The 21253-nt window shown below is 40.5% G+C and overlaps 1 protein-coding gene across 3 annotated transcripts in view; it reads right to left on the bottom strand.

The window, feature by feature from the left end:
- FRMPD4 (FERM and PDZ domain containing 4) overlaps positions 1-20903 on the bottom strand; it is a 447791-nt gene extending 426888 nt beyond the window's left edge. For all 3 annotated transcript variants that reach the window (XM_073354864.1, XM_073354871.1, XM_073354914.1), the window contains exon 1: positions 20390-20903. In XM_073354864.1, the coding sequence (XP_073210965.1) occupies positions 20390-20430 (41 nt within the window). In that variant the 5' untranslated portion in view covers positions 20431-20903. The remainder of the gene's footprint in view (positions 1-20389) is intronic.
- Between the last annotated feature and the right edge of the window lie 350 nt (positions 20904-21253).

Genomic DNA, 21253 nt, shown 5'->3' with positions numbered 1-21253 from the left:
CTTCCGTGATTGCCTATCAGTCTTCTTGATATCATTCTCACACCTTCACCAATAAGATTTGTTAATTTGTGTTGCCTCCACTGTTTTAGCAAAAACACAGTACGTAACCATGCAGAGCCTAGACAGACAGACAGAGTAGCTAACAGTTTTTGTTTTAAAACATTCTATGACAAAGTGAAAAAACAGCAGGAAGAATAAATATTTATAACCCACAGAACACTTCTCACCGTGTTTTATGAAGGTAAATTGGTTGCTGGGTTTTAAATAGAGTACTTGACAGATGGGTTTTAAGTGTTTCTTTCCAGCAAAAGAACTTGCAATATCCTTTAATGGCATGGTGAGAGAGCAGAGTGAGTGAGGGAGCTGCCTGCAGGAGACCTGAAGCCTGGAGCAGGCTTGCTCAATGAGCCAACCAGAAACACCTGGCACAGGAAAGGAACCTCCAGCAGCTAGTTCCTTATAAGAGAACTGAAAGCAAAAGCCACAAGGGAGTCAGCCTGGGCAGGGAAGCTACAGACTGGTAAGAGAGGGTCTGTGAAGGAAACTTTTCCTGTTCCCCCAGGATCTGAGGTAGGAGCCATGCCCTGGGACAGATTTTTGGGGACTCTGAGTGATTGGGGAAATTCCTTTTTGTGTTTGCTTTCTAGAACTTTGTAAATAAAGAAAACCAGACCCAAAGAAGGGATGTTACTGAAAGAGAAAGACGGTGAGTTTTCTTTAAAAAGCCCTGAAGAAGGGGGAAATATGGATGGGGCACTGGAGAGGCACCCTGGCCACAAGGGGGCACTTGAGTGGTGGCCACCCCATGACAGGGACATTAAGTATTTCATTTTTGAAGTGACTGACTTACACTCACACAGCTCAGCAGCCTTGTGAGCTTTAGCAGTGGCACCAGTGGTCATGCAAGAGACATTTCTAATCTTACTACCGTATGACATAGACTTAATGTCAAATTTGAAAGAACATGAACAAATAACTCCCAAGTTCATATTTTACAACTGGCCTAATGCAAATTTTAGTATTGTTCCACCAAGCAGTAAACACATGCTGATGTTACAAACACTATTACTTCTAAAGACAAAAAATAGCAATAAAATCAAAATCTCATATTTGGGTAATTCTGTTTATCAACAAAAAGATCTAAATGTTCATGGTTTATAAAATAATAATCAATCAGTTTTATGGTGGTTGTTTTTAATTAAGAATGCCTTCTAGAGCAGTAAGAAACTGGATTATTTATTTGTACTGATTTTAGCATCAAAGAATCAGACAGGGAAGAAAAACATAACTGTATAGTAGCTTACTTTCCAATTACAATGTTGTGCTGCTCTAGGGATCTATTTTCCAAGAGGCGTATTTTCCAGCAGCGTAGTCTTCTTAACTCGTTTTGGTAAAAGATGTCAAATATTATGACAGCTATGTTCTTTGGAGCACTGTCAAATTTGGAATTAGAAATATTTTGTCTGGTTTTATTTTAGGGAAACTGTTAACTGCCCAGTCTATTAAAAACATCTTTGGAGATACTGGATTACTGGGCATTTGAGAAAGGTGGGGAAAGGGAGGGGACATACAAATCTCTGGCTTCCTCTGGACAACAGATAAGAGTTTACAAAGCAAGAATTTAAAAAAAAAAGTAGTTTCCTTGAATGGACAGAATGATTTTTAGAATGTCCTCATCTGATATAAAATTTGTTACAGTTCCCAAATTAAAAGCAAGTTTGCATTACAGTAAGAAAAATCCTGCAGGTATTTAACCAAAAGGTATTCCGTTTCTTTGTTTTAAACAATTAGCAAACACCTGTCAACCGAGTGTGCCAGTTTCAGATTCTCAAAATTTTATAGCATTTGTTCACTAAAGAAAGATAATACAAAAATCCATAGAGATATTTTTTAAAAATCTCAATTTAATTTTCAAACTAGTCACCAAAGTTTAGACACACACACAGTGTGTCAGTCTACAGACTTTTATAAACCTTTGATTACAGTTTATATTTTAAAAAATAAAATACTGCACCACTCAGCATACAAAAAAATGTAATTTAAAAAAACCTTCAACCTACCTAGATAGATAGCAGTTGTTGGCTTACAAACTCCTTGCACTGATTAATATGATGAACTAATGAATAAAGTAATTAATAAAAAATGCAAATGTCTTCAACAATTCTTATTCCACCCCTTTGTCTCTAACACATACAATATGGCCAATCACAACTGAAATCATGATGGATGAAAAATAGTCTTTGCCCAGAGGAAGTTTTTGCCCAAATCTGATCAGTGAGTGGTTGTCTTATGGCCTGAAGCATATGGATTTATGTATGGATGTATATCCCTTGCACATTTTATCCTATCCAATGTAACTGTGGATATTCCCATTATCAATATAAATATCTATTTATTTTTTACTTCTACTAAGCTCTTATCTTAGTATCTTGTGGCAAAGAGTTCTACAGGTTATATGTGAGTTGTGTAAGGCTATTTCCTTCTATCCAAGTTAAATATGTTGCCTTTCAATTTCACTGAATGTCCCTCATTCTTTATTATTAGAAAGTGTAAATAAGAGTTCCCCATTTACCTCCTTTATTCATTTACTCTGTCCTCTCTTATTCATGTCCTCTCTAAACTGAACAGTCGTAATCTTTTCAGTCCCATATCATATGCAAGTCTTTCCATGCCTCTAATTTTTGGAACATGTCACCCTTCTATTTAAAATCTTTTTTGCAACATGGTGACCAGACTGAATACAACATTCCAGGTGAGGGTATAAAAGCAATTTACATAATGGCACTGTAATATTTTCAGGATTAGTTTCTATCCCATTCCTAACACATCAGAATATTTTGTTTACTTTTTTGGTCACCACTCTACATTGACAGGAAGCTTTCATTGAGCTTTCCACATTGATGTCCAAGCGGTTGCAGTTAACTTATAACCTAGCAGTGTGTATGAGTTGTTCGAATTATTCCTTCCAAATAACTGACAGGGAGACTTCAAACAAAACACTCCAGACAAAGTGCTTCTAGAGCTTTGCTGGCATTTTAAGATGGAATGAAAGAAAGAAGGGCCACTGCATGTTTATGTGGTTCCCATCCAGTGGCGCAGATTCCTGGATAAATTCAGAAATAAGCTGGGCAAGCTGCAGGTGATCAGTTCTTCTGTCACCACCAAGTATCACTGCAATCAATCAGCATTACTACAGGGACACATGGGACAGTCAAGTCATCTGTCTAAATACCAGAGGTATAAAGGAAATGGTACATATTTTCAAGGTGTTTCAGGGTGGGAATGTTATGCCTTTGCAAAAAAAAATTGAAATGAGATCTGATAATTATCTGGAATAACAATTCAGGGCAAACAAGAAATTTATAATGTAGGGCCAAGATTTCCAAAACTGACTAGGGATTTCGTGGTCAACGTCAGCCACCTTAAAAGGGTCTGATTTTCAGACGACACGTGCTCAGCCCTTTCTGGAAAAAAAAAAAAAAGAATTAAATAAAAATCCAGCCCCTTTATGATGATATCTCAAGTGGGGCATCCAAAATTACTCTCTGCTTTTGAAAACCATGTCCTGGGTATTTAGCAGCGAAATTGTTTTCCAGTAAAATTATCAATCACAAAAGCAAATCCACAAACCAAGTCAGTTACTGACAGTTACACACATGAGTTTTCCATTCAGTTGATTGTTACCATGATCACTGTTTGAATATTTGTGTCACATTTTATAGCATTTGCTACCATACATGAGACATAAGTCACTGTGTACCAGAACATAAGGAATCCCACCATGGAGGGTGATTTATTAGGTTTATTCACATAATCAAAAAGCCTTAACTTTTGACACTGTAAGCATGAGTTATGATGACCTTACCCAGGAGTGAAAGAAACACAATCACCCTGCACAGATGACATGTTCCATTTGTTCAACGGAGATTAATTTAGGTTTATTTTCAAGGGCTATAATTTTATATACAGCAGAACCTGGTTGACCAGGTCTAATTGGGACCAGGGCCAGCTCAGATAATCAAAACTCTGGATAAACCAGGGAATGGGAAAATGCGATGCTGCAGCGCCAGCTAGTCGCCACAGGAGAGATCACCCGTGTCTGGCCCGGGAGCCCTGGTTGTTCGGTAAATGCGGAGAGCCAGCTAAGGGAGGGTCTGATCAAAGGGGTTCTACTGTACATTTATACATATAAAAAAAATCAAGTTTTTTAATGCAGCATATTCAGTAAATGAATCAAATCAACTGTCAAACTAAGCTTGTCAGCTTAGAAAACAGATCATGTTATCTACATATGTAATGCAAATTTTACATTCCCAGGAGAGAAGGCTGAGAGAGAAGGCTGCCAACCATGGAGCTGTTACAATCAGAAGCATTCCACCAAAACTGGAAAGCAGATGCAAAATCATGGGGCATGGCTCTACTGTTGAACCACCCTGACAGCAGATGTTAGACCCTTACATAAAGTTGCTGACTGCTGTCTACTGAAAATTTGTACCAAATGCATCTCATTAAATCCATTCTGGATATGGGGAGGTGGTAGGGGCCCTGTAGGCCAAAGAAGCTACACACTGAGACAGAGAGTTCCTACAGGCAGAACCACAGCAACAGTCAACTTAGGGAGAAAGCTTTGGCTGGGATTTCAGTTACACTATTAAGAACATAAGAATGGCCATACCGGGTCAGACCAAAGGTCCATCCAGCCCAGTCGCCTGTCTTCCGACAGTGGCCAATGCCAGGTGAATCAGAGGTATTATTTACCTTATTAATTAAGAAACCCCAAGAAGGACGTGATTTTGCCTATATGAAATGTGAGCAAAGTTTGGTTGGAGGAGGGTAAGACCACCACCTGAACCTAAGACCATTTCACATAAATTTTGGCATCTCTTAGTTCCCCAAAATAAATAAATGAGAAGATGAGGGGAAGAGTTAGAAATAAATCTGTGCAGACTTTTGGCTCCAGCAGCAGCTATTTTAATTTTGTCATTATGTACCAAACTTTTTCAAAGATCACATGGAAATTCAATAGTGAAGTTACCTTCATTCAAGGATACCAAAAAACTGTGTAAACATTAATTAAACCTTACCACCACCCTTCTACTATGGCAAAGTGAGCAGTGAATCTGGGCTCTTAGAAAGAAAATGAAGCATGAGACTGATATTAAACAACTATATAAGGAGAAAAGGCCAAAATCTCTCCCTTTCTTCAGAAATGGGCAAAACAAAACTAACATTGAGTTATTTGCTGGGATTCCAGTTATCTAACAACTTCCATGTAACACGTGTCTTAACGGGGCTAGTTGGTGCTCTAGAGGGATCACTGTTTTCCAGGATGCAAGGGCAGAGCATTGTCAGTGGATGCGGCTTTGAAGGCTAGATAAACCAGACAAACTTAAATCATAGCCAAGATTGCCAAGCAATCTTGACTCACAAGCTGTCCCAATTACATAACATTATTGAAATGGGGGATTTAACAGAATAAATCTTCCCGAGTGAAAACCAAATGAAGGGCAAATAAAATGGAGCAGAATGGAAGTCGCAAAGTGTATTAGAAAATCAGAAGGCAATGAAGAGAAGGAAATAGTGTATATTTGGGGGTAGGTGAGCTTAAACAGCTGAAAGAAGAAACTGGGGAAAAGACTGTTCAGTAATAACTAATATCATTTGGTAAACACAAGCTATTTTTGTTGATACTATATATATAACAGGATCAACTCCAGAATCCGTAAAGGCAGGTACTGTGTCTTTAATTAGACTGCTAATGGTTATGTCAGTGAATGAGTCATTTTAAAAACTGAATTGACTAACACGGTTTTATTTAGTCTTGTGTAAAAAACATTTCAACACCCCACACACAGATTAGTTCATTTTCTGGGAACTATAATATAATCTGAAAACAAGAGATCAACTCAATGTCATTAATGCCTGTTGAGTTTAAGACAAATGAAAAAGGAAATACTTCCCACCATGTACACATAGCCTATGCAATTCACCAGTAGAGGAGGTCAAGAGGTGGAGATGAATTGTTAAAAGAGCTGATTAGTTTACCATTAATGACACATAGCTATTCATGCTAAGTAAGTGTGGTAATGTCTCTTGCTTCAAAGCATAAACATATCATCCATAAGGGTAAGGAGGGAACTTTCTTCTTCTTTCCCCTTTCACACAATAAACTACTAAGTGTGTGCATTTCCTCTGAAGTAATGGCCACTGGCAGAGGTGGGATACCCAGATTTGATGAATGAGAGAATCATCCACTATGGCAAATCCTGTACTCTTTAGTTAAACATCCGCAATTCTCACTTTATATTGCCATACCTGCCCAATCTCCATACCACCACCTCCATTGCCTTTCAGAACCAAAGCCTTGATATCAAAATGCTATATATTTATGTCTGCAAGAGACCAGAAAGTTACCAAATAGAGATGTACTGAATGTGATGTGTTTAATAACCACATGTGATAGTTGGTATCTGTTGTAAGTAGAATATTAACTTCCAAGACTCTGACCTTGTAAATCTTTTTGTATCAAGCTCTGAGCAAGGAGCAAAAAAGGCACTTGTTCCTACTGATTTTTGTTCTATAATTACTGCATGCAAACTTATCTTCTCTATGAAACTTATACTGCAAATCTGACTATTGGATAAGAATCTAGACATTTGGCATATTTTTCACCACCTACTTAATTCTATCTCCTGACAAGTCATTCTCCACAAATATTTGTAAAGCTAAATGAAAATAAAGCAGAAAGAGAAATTCATTTTACTGAACAATTCAGGGACGAGCTGTTTTTAAAACCTTTTCCATAGAGGAGTTGTTTGGGTTTTTTTGTTTGTTTGTTTGTTTTACAGTATTTATATTTATCAACTAGTTTTGATAAATGTATCAACCTTTTTACTGCCTATCATTTGAAACTTTGGAATATTTATCATTTGATATAGGAAACAGGTTAGACAGAATAGAAAAACTGTCTGCCTAAACATTCCTTGGGGTTTACAAAATGTTTATGCTTCTTGCTTAAGTGATTAAAAAAAACATTGTTCAAAGAAGATTAAAAAATATTTTAAGTTAATTAATGAGGCCACAAAACCTCCGTTTTCAGCTTGGAAACTGACAACATAAGAAAACAAGCCATTAATAGTCGCTGTTTTTTCTGTTTTCAGAAACATATAATCATGACAAGTATAACTATAGTAATATCCATAAAATATCCTTTTTCCAGTTCAGACACTATTTTCTCATTAGAATGTTTCCAGAACTTAGAGGATATAACTACGACCACCTACATAACCAGAAACTTATTGTTATGAGGGAATACATGTTCTTTAAGTTAGTTACAGGTCAGAGCATTTGGTTCATATTATAAAGCTGAAAATTATGAGATTTTAAGCTCTGACTTTTTTGCCAACTGGAAACTTCATACTGTACAAGCAATGTAAATAATCCTTTGAAAGTTCATTTTCTCTCTCTCTCTGTGTGTGCGCGTGTGCTTCTAGCCTCAATAAGATAAAATGTTAAAAGAAAAGAACCTTAGAAAACTAATTTTCTCAGAGGACACAGAACAGGAATGGGGAAATAACACTTGATGCCCCATCATGGGTAAGTTTAGTGAAACAGGTATTCACCATCACCTTTTGTGAAAAAGGAAAGGAGGAGATCTAAATACAAAAAGACTTAGAACAAAGAACAAGCTAATCTTTACATAAAGATCAGCTATTTTTGAACAATTGCTTCAAATTCACTCAATGAAAACAAGATTGTGTTAAACAGCACATTCACTAACTTGCTTTTCCCTGCTCTTTTTCCACGGACCCTGCAACACCAACCCACTGCCAGTACAAGGAAGAGAGAGAGTACTTTTTATTGCAAATACAGACTAACACGGCTGCTACTCTGAAATCTTTTATAAAGCAGTCACTCTATGTCTCTCTTTAAGGTATGTCTACACAAGGAAGAAGGTGTGTTTTTTAAACATAACAGATGATACCCAACAAGTAAAAATCACATGTATGCAGCAGAGATGGTTGGAAAATTGTATTTTTCCCCCCATGGAAAATATTTGATTTTTTTTTTGCCAAAAAATGAAAACCAAAGATTTTTGAGCCAAAAACACTTTGCTTTTTCCAACAAAAAAGTGGATAATCTGAGGAAAGCAGATAGTCTCTGTGAAAAATTTTGTTTAAATCGACAACCCAATTTTCTGTTGAAAAATAGTTTTGATGGAAAATCTTTGACCAGCTTTACTGGAAAGGGAAAGTTACAGTTGTATCTTGATTTAACTAGTTGAGCTGAACCTTCATCTCGACCAGCTAAATCGAGGTAAAGTTACAGTTTGTCCTATCTACATTAAAACTTTACAACATGTTATATATCACATTTAAAAAGCACATATCTTCCCTAGCATAGAAAAGGTCTTACAGGGTCCGAGATCATTAATAGGATCACAGAGCAAGAATATTTAAGCTGAATATGAATATATATTTCGCTCAGAATCAGGAAGAACTAGACGATCTAATGACTCTTTTTCCATCTCTAGTTTAGATGATTCTATATTTTAACCCTTCCCTCCACCTCCATCTTCATCTACAGAATCTTTCCTCAAGATTCACAGAACAACAGGTAATATAGATGTGCAGAGGTCTTCTGAAGATGCATAACCATTTCCAGGCTTGTCAAATGAGGTTCCTTACTGGCTAAGGAATTAACCTACTCCTGGTTCTTGCACAGTCCTTGAAAGGTCATTGTAGTGTATATTTTGGATATTCTTCATGATATGTATTACACAGTCTGCAATTCCATTGCTGCACCACACAAATCCATGAGGAAAAGGAATGCATTGTAAGCAAGTTAGTTACTATTAGCCCTGAACACTAGGGCTATAAATAAGTGGCTCATGTTATAGCACTAGATAATTTGGAGAAAAACAAACTTTAGATGTTTCTATTTTGAGCAAGTTGAAGTCAATGACGTTACTCAGGAATTGGAGTAAATGAAAGTAGTGTCTCATTTGATCTGAATTGGGCCCAGTGACTTTATTAGATATGGACCACTTTCAGATATGGAACATACATCTGTTTATTTCCTTTTGTTACAGTAAGATGTATAACATGCATAATTTGACCTCCACCATTGGGGCAGCTGTTAGTAGTTCTGTCAGAGTTTACTGCCATAGAATAATACTTTCGACTTGGCAGTACAGGCCTTTTTATTAAGCAGATTACTATAAACACAAATTTGAGATTTAAAAGAACAACAAACAAAAACCAAAGCCAGTGAAATCAGGAAATCCATAAGCAAAACATGCAAGACTTTATAGACCATCTACTTTATTTAGGCTGTATAGCACAGAAAAATTATTATGTAACCTGTTTCCTCTTATTATATATAGGATTAGCAGACCCTCTGGATAACAAAGACCTATATCATTAAAAATTACAAGAAATATTGATCATAAAGGTAAGTGATTAATATGCCTATACTGAATCATCACCTACTCTTATGGAAAGAAGCCTCACAAATCCCTTTGCTTAGCAGGAAAAGCTCCTCCTGTTTTTACTTCATCCCACTCCACCTTTAAATCATTAGTTAATGCAGAACAATTTCATACAGTCTGGACTCGTAACTTGTCTGACCTACCAAGTTGCATTCTATGTGTGTTCATTACACCTCTTTACAATATCTTTATTTTAGCAACTTTTTCCTGCAATACTTTTGATCTAGGTTATTAAGAGCTTCCCAAAGTGTCTTTCTTGTATGTTTGTCTCTGTAATAATCAACCTCTAAAAAAGAGTTCTATATAGACTTTCCACATAAAGAAAGAGTTTCAGAGACTCCTACTGCAATTATAGGCCCCAATTCAGAAAACCACTTCCATACATGCTTAATCACATCCCTCTTCAGAAGAGCTTAAGTCCTATTGAAGTCAAGAGGATTTAGGCATGTGCTTAAAGTTAAACATGTGCTTAAGTCCGCTTTTTGAAAAAAGGTGCTTTCCTAAATCAGGTTTCCTCAAGACTTGTATATTTTTACATGGATGTTATTTCATTTCTTATATTCGTGGAATAATTACTTTGTAGATTTACTGAAGGTTTGTGGTTGGAGAACTGTTTACAAGGTTTTCTTTCTCACACAAAAATCTATTCTGGGTGGATCAAAGGAAAGGTAAATAACAAATAAGCATAAGTTCACAAACCTCTGAAATGTTTCAGAATATTTGTTTCTTCCTATTATTTTTGTCTGTGAAATTCTCCCTGTTTGCAAATTGATATTTTGAGAGATATTTCCTCTTAACGCTAAAAATAGCTGAGTTCCAGCACAGTTCCCTACAGTAACTAAAAGCGAATTCTTTATCGATATGGGGCTGTTCCACCATATATCCAATATCAAAACTGAAGATACAGCCCTGATCCTGCAATCACTCATGCATGTGAGTAGCTCCATACGTCTGACTGGTTTTCATTCTGTTTTGTGGGACTACTTACACATGTGAGTGTTTGCAGGGATGGGGCTTTTGAGTTCATCTTTTTCACTTTGGCATTTGAGTTTGTGCACTCATTTGTGTTCCGTTACAAATCAAAATGACCTGTGAACGAGGAAGATCAAGGGAGAATCTACACAGCAAGCGTTGTTAGTTCATACGTGACTTCACTCAATTATTTTTTATATAAATCAGATGCTAAGCTGTGGCATACTGTAATACCTATTTGAGAAAACTGTTGAAAGCACAGTTAGACTGCTTCTCTCCCCCACATGGCCAGCAGATCTAAGAACATCTATTGTCCATCCATTATCTCAGGCTGAGGCTTAAACTTCCTACAGACAATCTGATGAGCTTACATAATGACCTAAAATGATATAAAGTAAGGAAATATACTCTCAGTGTGCATTACTGTTATAGGTAAGTAAGTTTTTCAGTTTCACAACAATCTTCCTGGCCAACCTACCATTCAGACAGACAACAAGAAGTAGAGGCTAAATTCATCCCATAGAAACTGATGTCCTCCTCAGTATTTGTACACATTGTAGAAAGCCAACCATGTCTATTTAACTCTCCCTCAATCAGCATAAATAGTTTATTAATCAGATCCATTAAAAAAAATCACTAAATACAATGACCAAATGGCTCAGGTGATTGCAGAATGGTTTGTTACGTCATTATCTCAAGGTTCTTGGTTCAATCATCTAGCACAATTTCAGTAGAGGCAAAAATAAACTCTCATCTGATGTCCTGTAAAGAATGAAATGGTGTGTCTGTCCTGTTCTTTGGGGACAAGTGTCTACACCACAAAAGCCATATCACAGTTCATGCCACTGTACATTTAAAAGAAAAAAGAAAACAGGACAAGGCTTGCATGGGAATGGAAACTGAGCTCCTTTCTCATCCTCCCAGAACGGCACATTAGCTGGGTGGAAATTTACTTTGTTCCTGCTCACACTCTATTTAGTCTGAAGACAGAACATTTCCGTTTTCAGGGTAGGGTTGCTACCAGGGTTGTTTTCACCTGGACAGTCCAGGTTTCGGCTTGTGTGTCCGGGTGCCATTTTACAAGGTTTTTTTTAATCGGGAGGAAGAGGCGGAGCAGGGGCAGGGCCTTAAGGGGAAGAGGCAAGGCAGGGGCCTCAAGTGAAAAGGTGGAGAAGGGGGCAAGCCTCAGGGGAAGAGGTGGAACAAGGGGTGGTACCTTGGTGATCTGGTTACCAGCTATTAAATAGGTGGCAAACCTATTTCAGGGCTATCATTCTGGCTCCTTAAACAACCATTTAAAAAAAAATCATGCAGTGATTGTGACTGAGTAGTGAAAGTCTGGACAAGATTTTTGTTAAATCCTTATTCTGGATCAATTACACTGTACTAATTCACTCTCAGATCTTCTAGTGCTATATCACTAAGTGATCATGTAATTTTTAAAATATATTTTGGAAAGTTAAACCTTTATGCACTGACCATTCTACAAGTTCATGACAGCCTATAATACAAGAATTCAATAATTACCAGCCTTTGCCAGACCAGAGATTTATTATTACATACTATGGTAATAACAATGTCTTTATAATATATGACACATGATAAAATAGAACACCACTATATAGCAGATAATAAAACATAAGGGAAAATGCATATAGTCAAATCTTTCATTGAACAAAGTGCCATGTCCTCTCAAAGAAGAAAGGAAAGATGAATTCATAGTCTTTGGATTATCATCTAGAGTGATAAAATATTTTCAAGATTTAAATTACCTCCCTTGAGCATAAGGATAATCATATGCTTTATTACTGACACATTTTTCAGTAAACAGTAGAAACAACTCACATGCTATGAGATATAGTCATTGAAAAGAGTACTTATAATAAAAATAGTATGCAGATGATATAGCCTACATTTTACTGACAGATAAAAATCTTCTTTATCTTTTAATGAAGGTTGCTATTTAACACTGAAATTGAAAAACAAACATGCCAAAGCAAGTCACAATTAAAAACACCTAAACATTGAAATGTATTGAAATGGTTTACAGAGAAGAGAGATAAATATTCAGATATCTTCACCAACTGCTTAAAGAAAAACACACACAATAAAATATCCCACTGCGGATTCCAAGAACAACCTTAACTCTGCCAACTATATACCTGCTCAGCCTCAAACTATAGTAAAAGGGCTTTGGGTCTAGGGGTATAATCCTGCAGCCCACTGCACCTGATATGGCCCTTGGCTCCTTTAAAAGTAGGAGCCATAATTGCAGGTCACATGCTTGCTCATAGCCCCATTTCCTACAAGAAACAGCATACAAGGCTTCCTCCCTCTTAGACAGAGGAAGGCCATGGGAGGGACCCAGATGGATTTGATTTAAATCAAATTGATTTAACTCATGATTTAAATCACTAGTCAGGAAGATTTGATTTAATCATTGTTTTCTACATAAAAGTGCATTCTTGTTGGTTATTATAACCTTAATACATATTCTTCACAACTCAGAGAGAGATGTAGCTTTCATTTTTAGAAAGAACAGACTATACGTTTTTAAACAGTGATTTATTTTGAAAACTTTTCAGATTAGTTTTACAACTATATCAGAAAATGAATGATTGTTTGGTTATTTCATTTACCAAAGTTAATTGAAGCAAATATTTATGAAGTCATTGGAAGGTGAACTATCTCCAATTCCACAGGTTAATCATTAATATTTGGAGGATTTTCTTGACAAGCTGTATTAGGAAGAGAACATCACCAGACAGACATTTAAATTGTTTTATTTAACTAAAATAACAACGTTAAGTATTCTGGATCTTTTTTCTGCAACAGCAACATAATATTTTAACAAAAAAAATATGTCCCTTGCTTCTCATGTTTATCTCCAGACTTCTTCTCCTTGTCCAGATCTATTCCACCCCCAACAATCTTCTATTTATTGAACTTTTTGAAACTTTGCACTTTTAGAGAGAGGTAAGGGATTGACAGTGTACACAAATTTGCAGAGGGACAATAGAGTTGAGGTCTGTTATTTCTCACCTCTATATATTATTTATTTAAAAATGTTTTTGCTGTTAACAAGCATGCTACCTCTGGAGAGACAAATCCCCAGTCTGAGAACTGCAAAACTAAACATCTCTGATGGCATCTTCTAGACTGAGCACTGAGCCCCATTGGGTAGGTAGAAAGATTAACCTAAATAAGATATATAGAAGCCTCTGGAACCCCATTAGATTGGGTCCCTAATCCATGAACTATTGGAACTCATTTACAAAACTTTTCTTAAACATTACATGAATATATTGTCTCATACTATAGAATTAGAATTTATAATCCCTATTCCATGATGAGATATCTTTGAGCTATAATGTATCTTCAGATGGATTTTTTTTTATAAAATGATTTTTGAGGAAAAAAATCTAATTTAAATAAAAAAGATTTAAATTAAATAATCCGATTTAAAAAAAAATTTTTTTAAAATCATTGATTTTTATCCACCCTGGGAGGGACTCTCCTCCTCAATCAGGCAGAAAGCCCGAGGAGGACACTTACAGGGAGCAGGAGCCAGCTGTGGAGGGCTGTAAGAACCATGAAGCCCCAGAGACAAAGATTAAGACAAGACGGGGCAGTGACAGTGTTTTGGGTTACTTTGTTTTGAATCATTTAATAAATGAAATCCCTGAGAAGAGAACTAGATCTGTGCTATTGCTTGGAGTGAAATTTCACCTTCCTCAGCTGCTGCATTAGCCCACCAGGTTCCAAGTCTGAAAACTCTCGCACAACCTAAATTACATATACGGCTTGGAAAATTAACAAATGTCTAACTAGGCAGAGGTAAATATGAAAGTCAAGAGATACTCTACCAGTGATGTCCATGAATCACAGTAAAAAGCGCAGCCCCAGGCACACCACAGCACCTGGGAAGAAAGGCTGAGTGCTGGAGTTTATGCCAGGGTGCCATCCTGCATGCAGCAGGCCTTTATTTTTAAAAATCTGACTTCTGGAAGACTTTGGGACTTGGCTAGTCTCAGCCACTTTTCATGGTTACAGTGATTGGTAGTAGTATAAAACCTTAAGACAGACATCTCTAAATCTGAAGCTCTCCTTTCTAGCACTAAAGCTGTTGAAAGATCAGAAACATGGTTTCTTTCCCCCTATCCAGAACTTCCTTGTTTCTGCCAGAGGTAGTGTCTCTATGAACACATCTACAGTGCAATAAAAAGACCACATCACCAAGTCTTAGAACCTGGGTCAATTGACTCAGACTTGTGGATCTCAGGCTGCAGGGCTAAAAATTGCAAAATAGACATCTAGGCTGGAGCCTAGGGTCTGAGACCCACCCCCATCACAGGATTTCAGACCTCATGCTCTAGCCTGAGCCCAAACAGCTACACTGACATTCTTAGCCCCACAGCCCAAGTCAGTTGACCAGGCCAGCTTCAGCCATGCCATAAGTCTACTATTGCAGTGTAGACATACCTTATTTTTCTGCTTCTCCCACAACTCCTAGCTGCTGTGAGATGGAACAAGTTTCCACTACCTCACTCTTTTCCTACAACCTCCATTTTGTGGATCTTCTTTCCCTATGATTAACTCCAAAGCCTGTGGTTGCTCAGTTTTCCCAACAAGCAACAGCTGCATGAAACTCACTCGAGTCTTGTCTCAGTCAATCTTGCCCACAGGATAATGAACAGCAACAATGTAAGTGACTGGTCTCTAATTACTTTCATTATGTTGCTGCTCTGCAAAGCTATGAACAGCAGCAGAGGCACTAGAGCTATTTGCCAGCAGATTCTGGAGGACAACACCGCACTGAATCACATTCACACAATATTTGGAAGGCTAGCTTTGTAAATACGCAAGCTCATATTTGCGGGGAATAGGTTAGATCCCCACAGTCATCAGTGAAAGCTTCCTATTCATCAGTGAGTAGATTTTCAAATCCTGATAATATAGACCTTGAATGGGAGCTAAACACCCTCCAAACACCACTTATCACTCTTACAGTTCACTATCTATTATTATTATTATTTATTATTAGAGACACAAACCTTTTGCCTCTCACCTTCCATATACAGACCACCACCTTAACCCTCCCGCAACCAAAACTTCCCACTTCATATCATGATCTCTTTCACTATTACTACTATAAGGCTCAAAACTATCTACACCATCCGCCCTCTAAACACATACTGTCAATCTCATTATCTTTCCTTCTTATCCTCCCAGTACAGGTCAAAAACCTCACTCTCCAGATGGACAATGCATTCACGTTTACCCAGGCCTTTGAACATGCGTACAGTGTAGACCACACAGTACCCCATCTAGGCTACTCTATACTTAGAAATAACTCTCTCCATGGAATAGCTATTTTTGGTAAGTTTCCAAGTCTAGTCAAGTCCGTATTTACGAGGAAGAAAGAGAGAAGGTAATATATCTGCAGAATATTGTGATTTTCATTTGAGGTCAGTCATCACACATTTTTCTAAGTTAACGAACAGAACATTTGTGGTGAAGCATCTAGGGCTGCCCCCTTTTGTCCTTCTGCACATACCCCTTCACCAGATTATTCCACCCACCAAAACAAGTAGCTGTAGATGTTTGATGTAACAGTTGGTTCTGCTGTGAGAAGGTAGTCTTTAAAGGGCTGTACGCAGAAAGGTAATTAAAGGGGGTGACAGATGGATAGTATCCTGGGAGTAAAAATTACACAGAAAGTTTGAAGGACATGATAAGAATTGTGTGGATAATTTCACATCAACTGGTTGCCTACTTCTAGAGAAAACACAGAGTTTATGTCCCATTTTATGCCTACTGCAACTATAAAGTCCTAGCAGGCACCTCCATAATATACAAATGGGGCCATCACAAACCTTAAATACTCACCTTGACTATCACAATTATAAATTCCAATAGTCAATGGGATTATTCACGTGGGTAAAGTTACTTATCTGTGTGCTTGTTTGCAGGATCAAGGCTAAAGACAGCAATTATTATAATAGTTTACTTACAAGTAGACAGAGCCTATGCATTAGTTTTCAAGGAGATTTCTCCAGATGGAAAGTTTGAATGAGTGATAAAGCTATTTTTTTTAAACCTACAGGAACTCAAAGAAACATTATGTAATAGCCAAGATCCTGACAACCCTTGTGCCAAGTGAGGTGCCCTGCAGGATCAGACTCTAAATCAAAAACCGTCTGACCCCTTTTTTCCCCCCAGACTTTTCAGAAAAACCCTCCTTTGCCTTTAGGCAAAAACGTGCAGTTTTCAGGCCCAAACAGTTTTTTTCTGTCCAAGATACAGAAGGAGCTAAAAATAGGGCTTACAGTGGAAACTGGTTGCTCCATAAGACTCTCTTCTACAAAGAGAAATGGGAAGATGTATCTAACAGTTACCAAGGAAACAGCAAAGTTAAGTCCTGTGTACACTATTAAGTAGTTTAATAACCAGATAATAAGAGTAAAAAGCAACTCCACATAAAACTGATTTATTGCAAAGCACAGCATTAACTCAGTCCAGTATCTGAACTTTAAAGTCCTTATATCAAATGAAGCTGGATTTGAGCTTTGAAACCTGTCATTCAATTGCAGAAAGAACTTTGGTTTGCCTGAAGAGAAAAAGAGTAATATGCTGGAGAGCTTTGTCTGGGTAATGGCAATATGGATGTTGTTAGTCAACTACAGGTCGCAGTTAGGGAAGAAGGAGATATTTGAAGGTAAACTGACTCTTAAAATGTAGAAGAATCATTCCTAGTTTATTGATTTAATGATACTGTCTTCTGTGCAGCATCCTTAACAGAGGCAGCTCTACCTAAAGCAGACTAGGCAGTTGCCTAGGGCAACAGATTTCTGGGAGTGTAAAGTTGCCCAGGTTCTCTCCAACGGTGGTGGCAGGAGATGACCTGGGGGGGGAGGAAGGGGGATTACTAGCCAGGGCTCTGAGGAGCAGAAAGTGGCCCCCAGCCAGGCAAGCGCTCCCGCCTCACCCCCAGCTGCTCCCCATCTCCATTGTGAGTAAGATCACGGCCACAGCCCAGACACAGCTCAGGATTGGTGCTGGTGAATGCTGTCAGGGCATTGGCCACAACTGTGGCAACCCGCCTGGCTCCATGTCTGCACCCAGCTTGCACCTGCTGCTCCGTGTCTGGTCCCCACAGGCCCTGCTGCCCAGGCAGCCCCTGGCTCCTGCCCCAGTTGGGGCCACCGCTTCATCACCACCACGTCCAGGTTCTGAAGGTGCTGCCATCCCGCAATTTATGAGCCCAACAATGAGGAGCTCACTGGAAAGGTGCAGGCGGGAGCACACTAGGGAGTATGCAGATTGCTGGGGCCAGGTGGAGTGGAATGGGATAGGGTGTGGGGCCAGGCAGGGGACTGGCAGTGCAGGGGCCAAGGTGCAGGGCCAGGTGGCAGAGAACCCCACTCTGTCCAGTGGGAAGGAGCCCACTGTGCAAGTGGGATCAGCACCTCCAGCCCAGACGGCTTCATTTTGTGGGGGTTATGCTGCCTCTTAACTAGAGCCTTATCGGCTGGGAGCTGCCTGGTGCCCAGGTCCCACTGTGGTTGGGCTGAGCAGCTCGCTGTTCAGAGGTGCAGAGCTGGGGTTTGTTCCTCTCTTGAGCCCTAGGCAGCTGGTGCCAACCCACTCACAAAAGGCCATTAGGAAGGCAGCCCCATCTGGGAGCATCACCCACCCAGGGAGCGGGTCTCAGTTGCTTGCAAGGCCTAGGAGACTTTCGCCATGGCCTGGCCCAGCTCAGTCCACTCAGGTGTCAGAATGTTCCCATCCAACAGGAGCCGACAACAGGCCTAGTGGCCTCTGAAGCCCCAAGCTGGGGTCTGCCCTGTGAGCCTCTGACCCAGAGTTGGGGTTGCAGCCGCTGGGAGCTCTGCCGCAAATTTCTAAGCAGGTTCAGGGTGCACACTGAAGTTTTACCTAGGTTGGCAGACTGTCTTGAGCCATGTCTGATCCTTAACCAGTGCCTGCTCTTTCCATTTGATTTGAACTCAAGTGTGACATTTACTGCAAGAAAGGGTTTGTTAACCCCAGATCCTGATCAAAAAAGCTAAATGATTAAATATATCTTGAAACAAAAATCAGATGCCATATTACCTACTCCTTAGGGTCTTATCTATACCAAATAAAATTTCCTCTAAAATTTTCCACAATTGTTACCACTGATGCAGTTTCCTCTGTGGTAGTAACAGTGGGAATGGTGGTATAGACCAGGTTCAGGAGACCGTTGGTGTTTTAACCATCATGCCAGGTAAACTTGTTCTGAGGAAAGTTAGACAGCCATGTAGCTCGAATAGTAGCGGTTGCTCTATACTAGCACTCCCTTCAGTAGAGCTTTGATCATGGTAGCAACAGTGGTAAATTTTAGGGCAAAGGGCTTGAGTAGACACAGATTATAACATCACACGCCTGCGGGATTTTACAACGTCAGTCCACCCAGTGCTTTCTATAAAAATCATTTAATAACATTTTATAGAACAATTATTTTGACAAGTATTGTACGTGTATGCCACAGAAATAACATATATGCTTCATTTCTACAACAAGCACTCTCCTCCTCAAATGGCATTCCACTTCAGTGAATGCTTCAGAAATGGCAAAGGCCAGTGCTAACCACGAAACCATGAGAATTCAAAACATTCATAGCTACTCTGATTCAAAGCTAAATCCTTTAGGAAGATTATCTGCACCAAAAATCAGGAAAATCCCTCAACTATAGCACCTTTATACTCCATCTTTGAGAAAGAATTTGGTTTCCCATAACTCTTTTCTCAATACTACTACACATTATTTTTAACCATGGGGAAAACATTTTCAAGTGGGGGGGGCAATTCAGATTGTGCATGTGTCTCTGTAGCCTTGGACCTAAGGACTATCTAGAGGCAGTTCCTTCCACACCAGCATTCAGTTGATAGTGAGAGAAAAATTCTTTGGAAGGAAAAATATTTAAATCAGACACCAGCTCAAGCAACCAGGTTGTGTGCACCTTACACGAAAGAGCTTAAAAAAAAAAAGAGAGAGACCACATTCACTTACTCCCTGAGATTTATGTGTGATGGTACAAGACAGCACTTCCAGTCTGATTATGATTTCACAGCTTCTCTTAAAAAATCACCCCTATTGTGTCTGAGATTTTGTAGAGCATGAGAGGTTTCAGAGTAGCAGCCGTGTTAGTCTGTATCCGCAAAAAGAAAAGGAGGACTTGTGGCACCTTAGAGACTAACAAATTTATTTGAGCATAAGCTTTCGTGAGCTACAGAGAGTGGTTCGCAATAAGCAGAGCACCATACTTCATAGCACAAAAGTCAAGAAGTCTTAAATACATTGCATTTGGTTTGGGGGGGTTTGCCAACCATGGGGTATTTTTTGAAAATGCTGCTCTGCTATCTGTCCAGCCTATCCGAAGTTCCACGTCAACCCCCACCAGGGTTAACTGTTGCCTCCAGCTACTTCCCCGGCTAGAGCACCCTCACAGCTGTTTGCAACCCGAAAGGAAACTAAAGGCAGGGTGCCGGCTTCACATTTTCAAACAGTTTGAACCACTGATCGCCCATTAACAACAACGTCTCATCACAGCCCAAGACTCAGAACCCCACCAGCTTTATCTTCGCAGCAGCCTCGGGACACATTTTTTTTCCCCCCACACTATCCCACAGCAGGGTGCCGGGGGGGAAAACGCCACGAGCCATCACCAGCCAAACCCCAGGACCCCAGCCCCCGTGTCAGGTAAGTGGAACGCTGCTGCAGCAGCTCTGGCGGCGGGCTTTGCTAAAGCCCCCTGGCATGGTCTCCCCCCACCGCCGGGTATGTCCCCCGCCCCCGGGGGTCAGCAGCCAGGGGCCAGCACTGCAGCGGGGCGCGCACAAGGGGCGGGGGCTGGCTGCTAATGGAAAGGAAGCAGCAACCTACCCTGAGAGCTTTGCAATCTTCACAAAGCTGAACACATCCATCCATGCAGGCAGCGAGCCGTGCCCTCCGCTCGCTCGCTCACTCCAGCGGCAGCAGCCCCATGGTGGGGAGGAGGTGGTGCCCGAGTCTCTCGCAGCAGCAGCCCTCGCGGAGGAAGGCGCTGGCGGCAGAAGCTGCTACCCCCCCTCCGGCCGGGAGCTGGGCGCGCAGCATCTCGGAGCAGCAGCATTGAGCTGTGGGCAGCCCCCCTCCGCGCCCCCGCCCGGGGAAACTCCGGGGCTGAGCGGCGGGGGAGGAGACGCTTCAGCTCAGGCCCCCGCCGCTCTGCGCGCCCGGGAGGCGGCAGCGCTCAGGAGCCCGCTGGTGCTTGCGATGCCCCCAGAGCAAGGAGGGGAGGGGGAGCCTCTCTGCCGGTGTCTCCCCCGCCTGTGGGTGGGCGCAGCCGGAGAGGGCGGCAGCAGCAGCAGGAGAAGCGAGCGCCGCACGCTGGCTCCCTCCGCAGCCGGCGGCTGCCTGCTCCCCACCCCGCCGCCAGCTGCCTGGAGCTGGCCCGCGCAACAGAGCAACGCAGCCCGGGGGAGACAGCGGGGGCCCGCGTGGAGGCAGTGGGGAGGGAGGAGAGAACACCCCCCCCCCCCCCGCCGCCGCCTGGGGAGCACTTACTTGCATGGAGGGAGGGGGAGATGAGGGAGAACACACAGCCATGGGGGAAAGGGGAAGAGGCTTGGGCCCTACACTAACCTACACTGCAGGGGGTGTAAAACACCCCCCACCCCAGCGCTGTAAAACAGCAGCGTAGGCAGTGCACCAGCTACGCCCCTCCTGGAGGTGGGTTTTTTTTACAGACCACTCGCCCAGCCTTAC

Source organism: Lepidochelys kempii, chromosome 1 (genome assembly GCF_965140265.1).
Source record: "Lepidochelys kempii isolate rLepKem1 chromosome 1, rLepKem1.hap2, whole genome shotgun sequence".
Classification (NCBI taxonomy): Eukaryota; Metazoa; Chordata; order Testudines; family Cheloniidae; genus Lepidochelys; species Lepidochelys kempii.
This window is presented reverse-complemented; position numbering and strand designations above follow the sequence as displayed.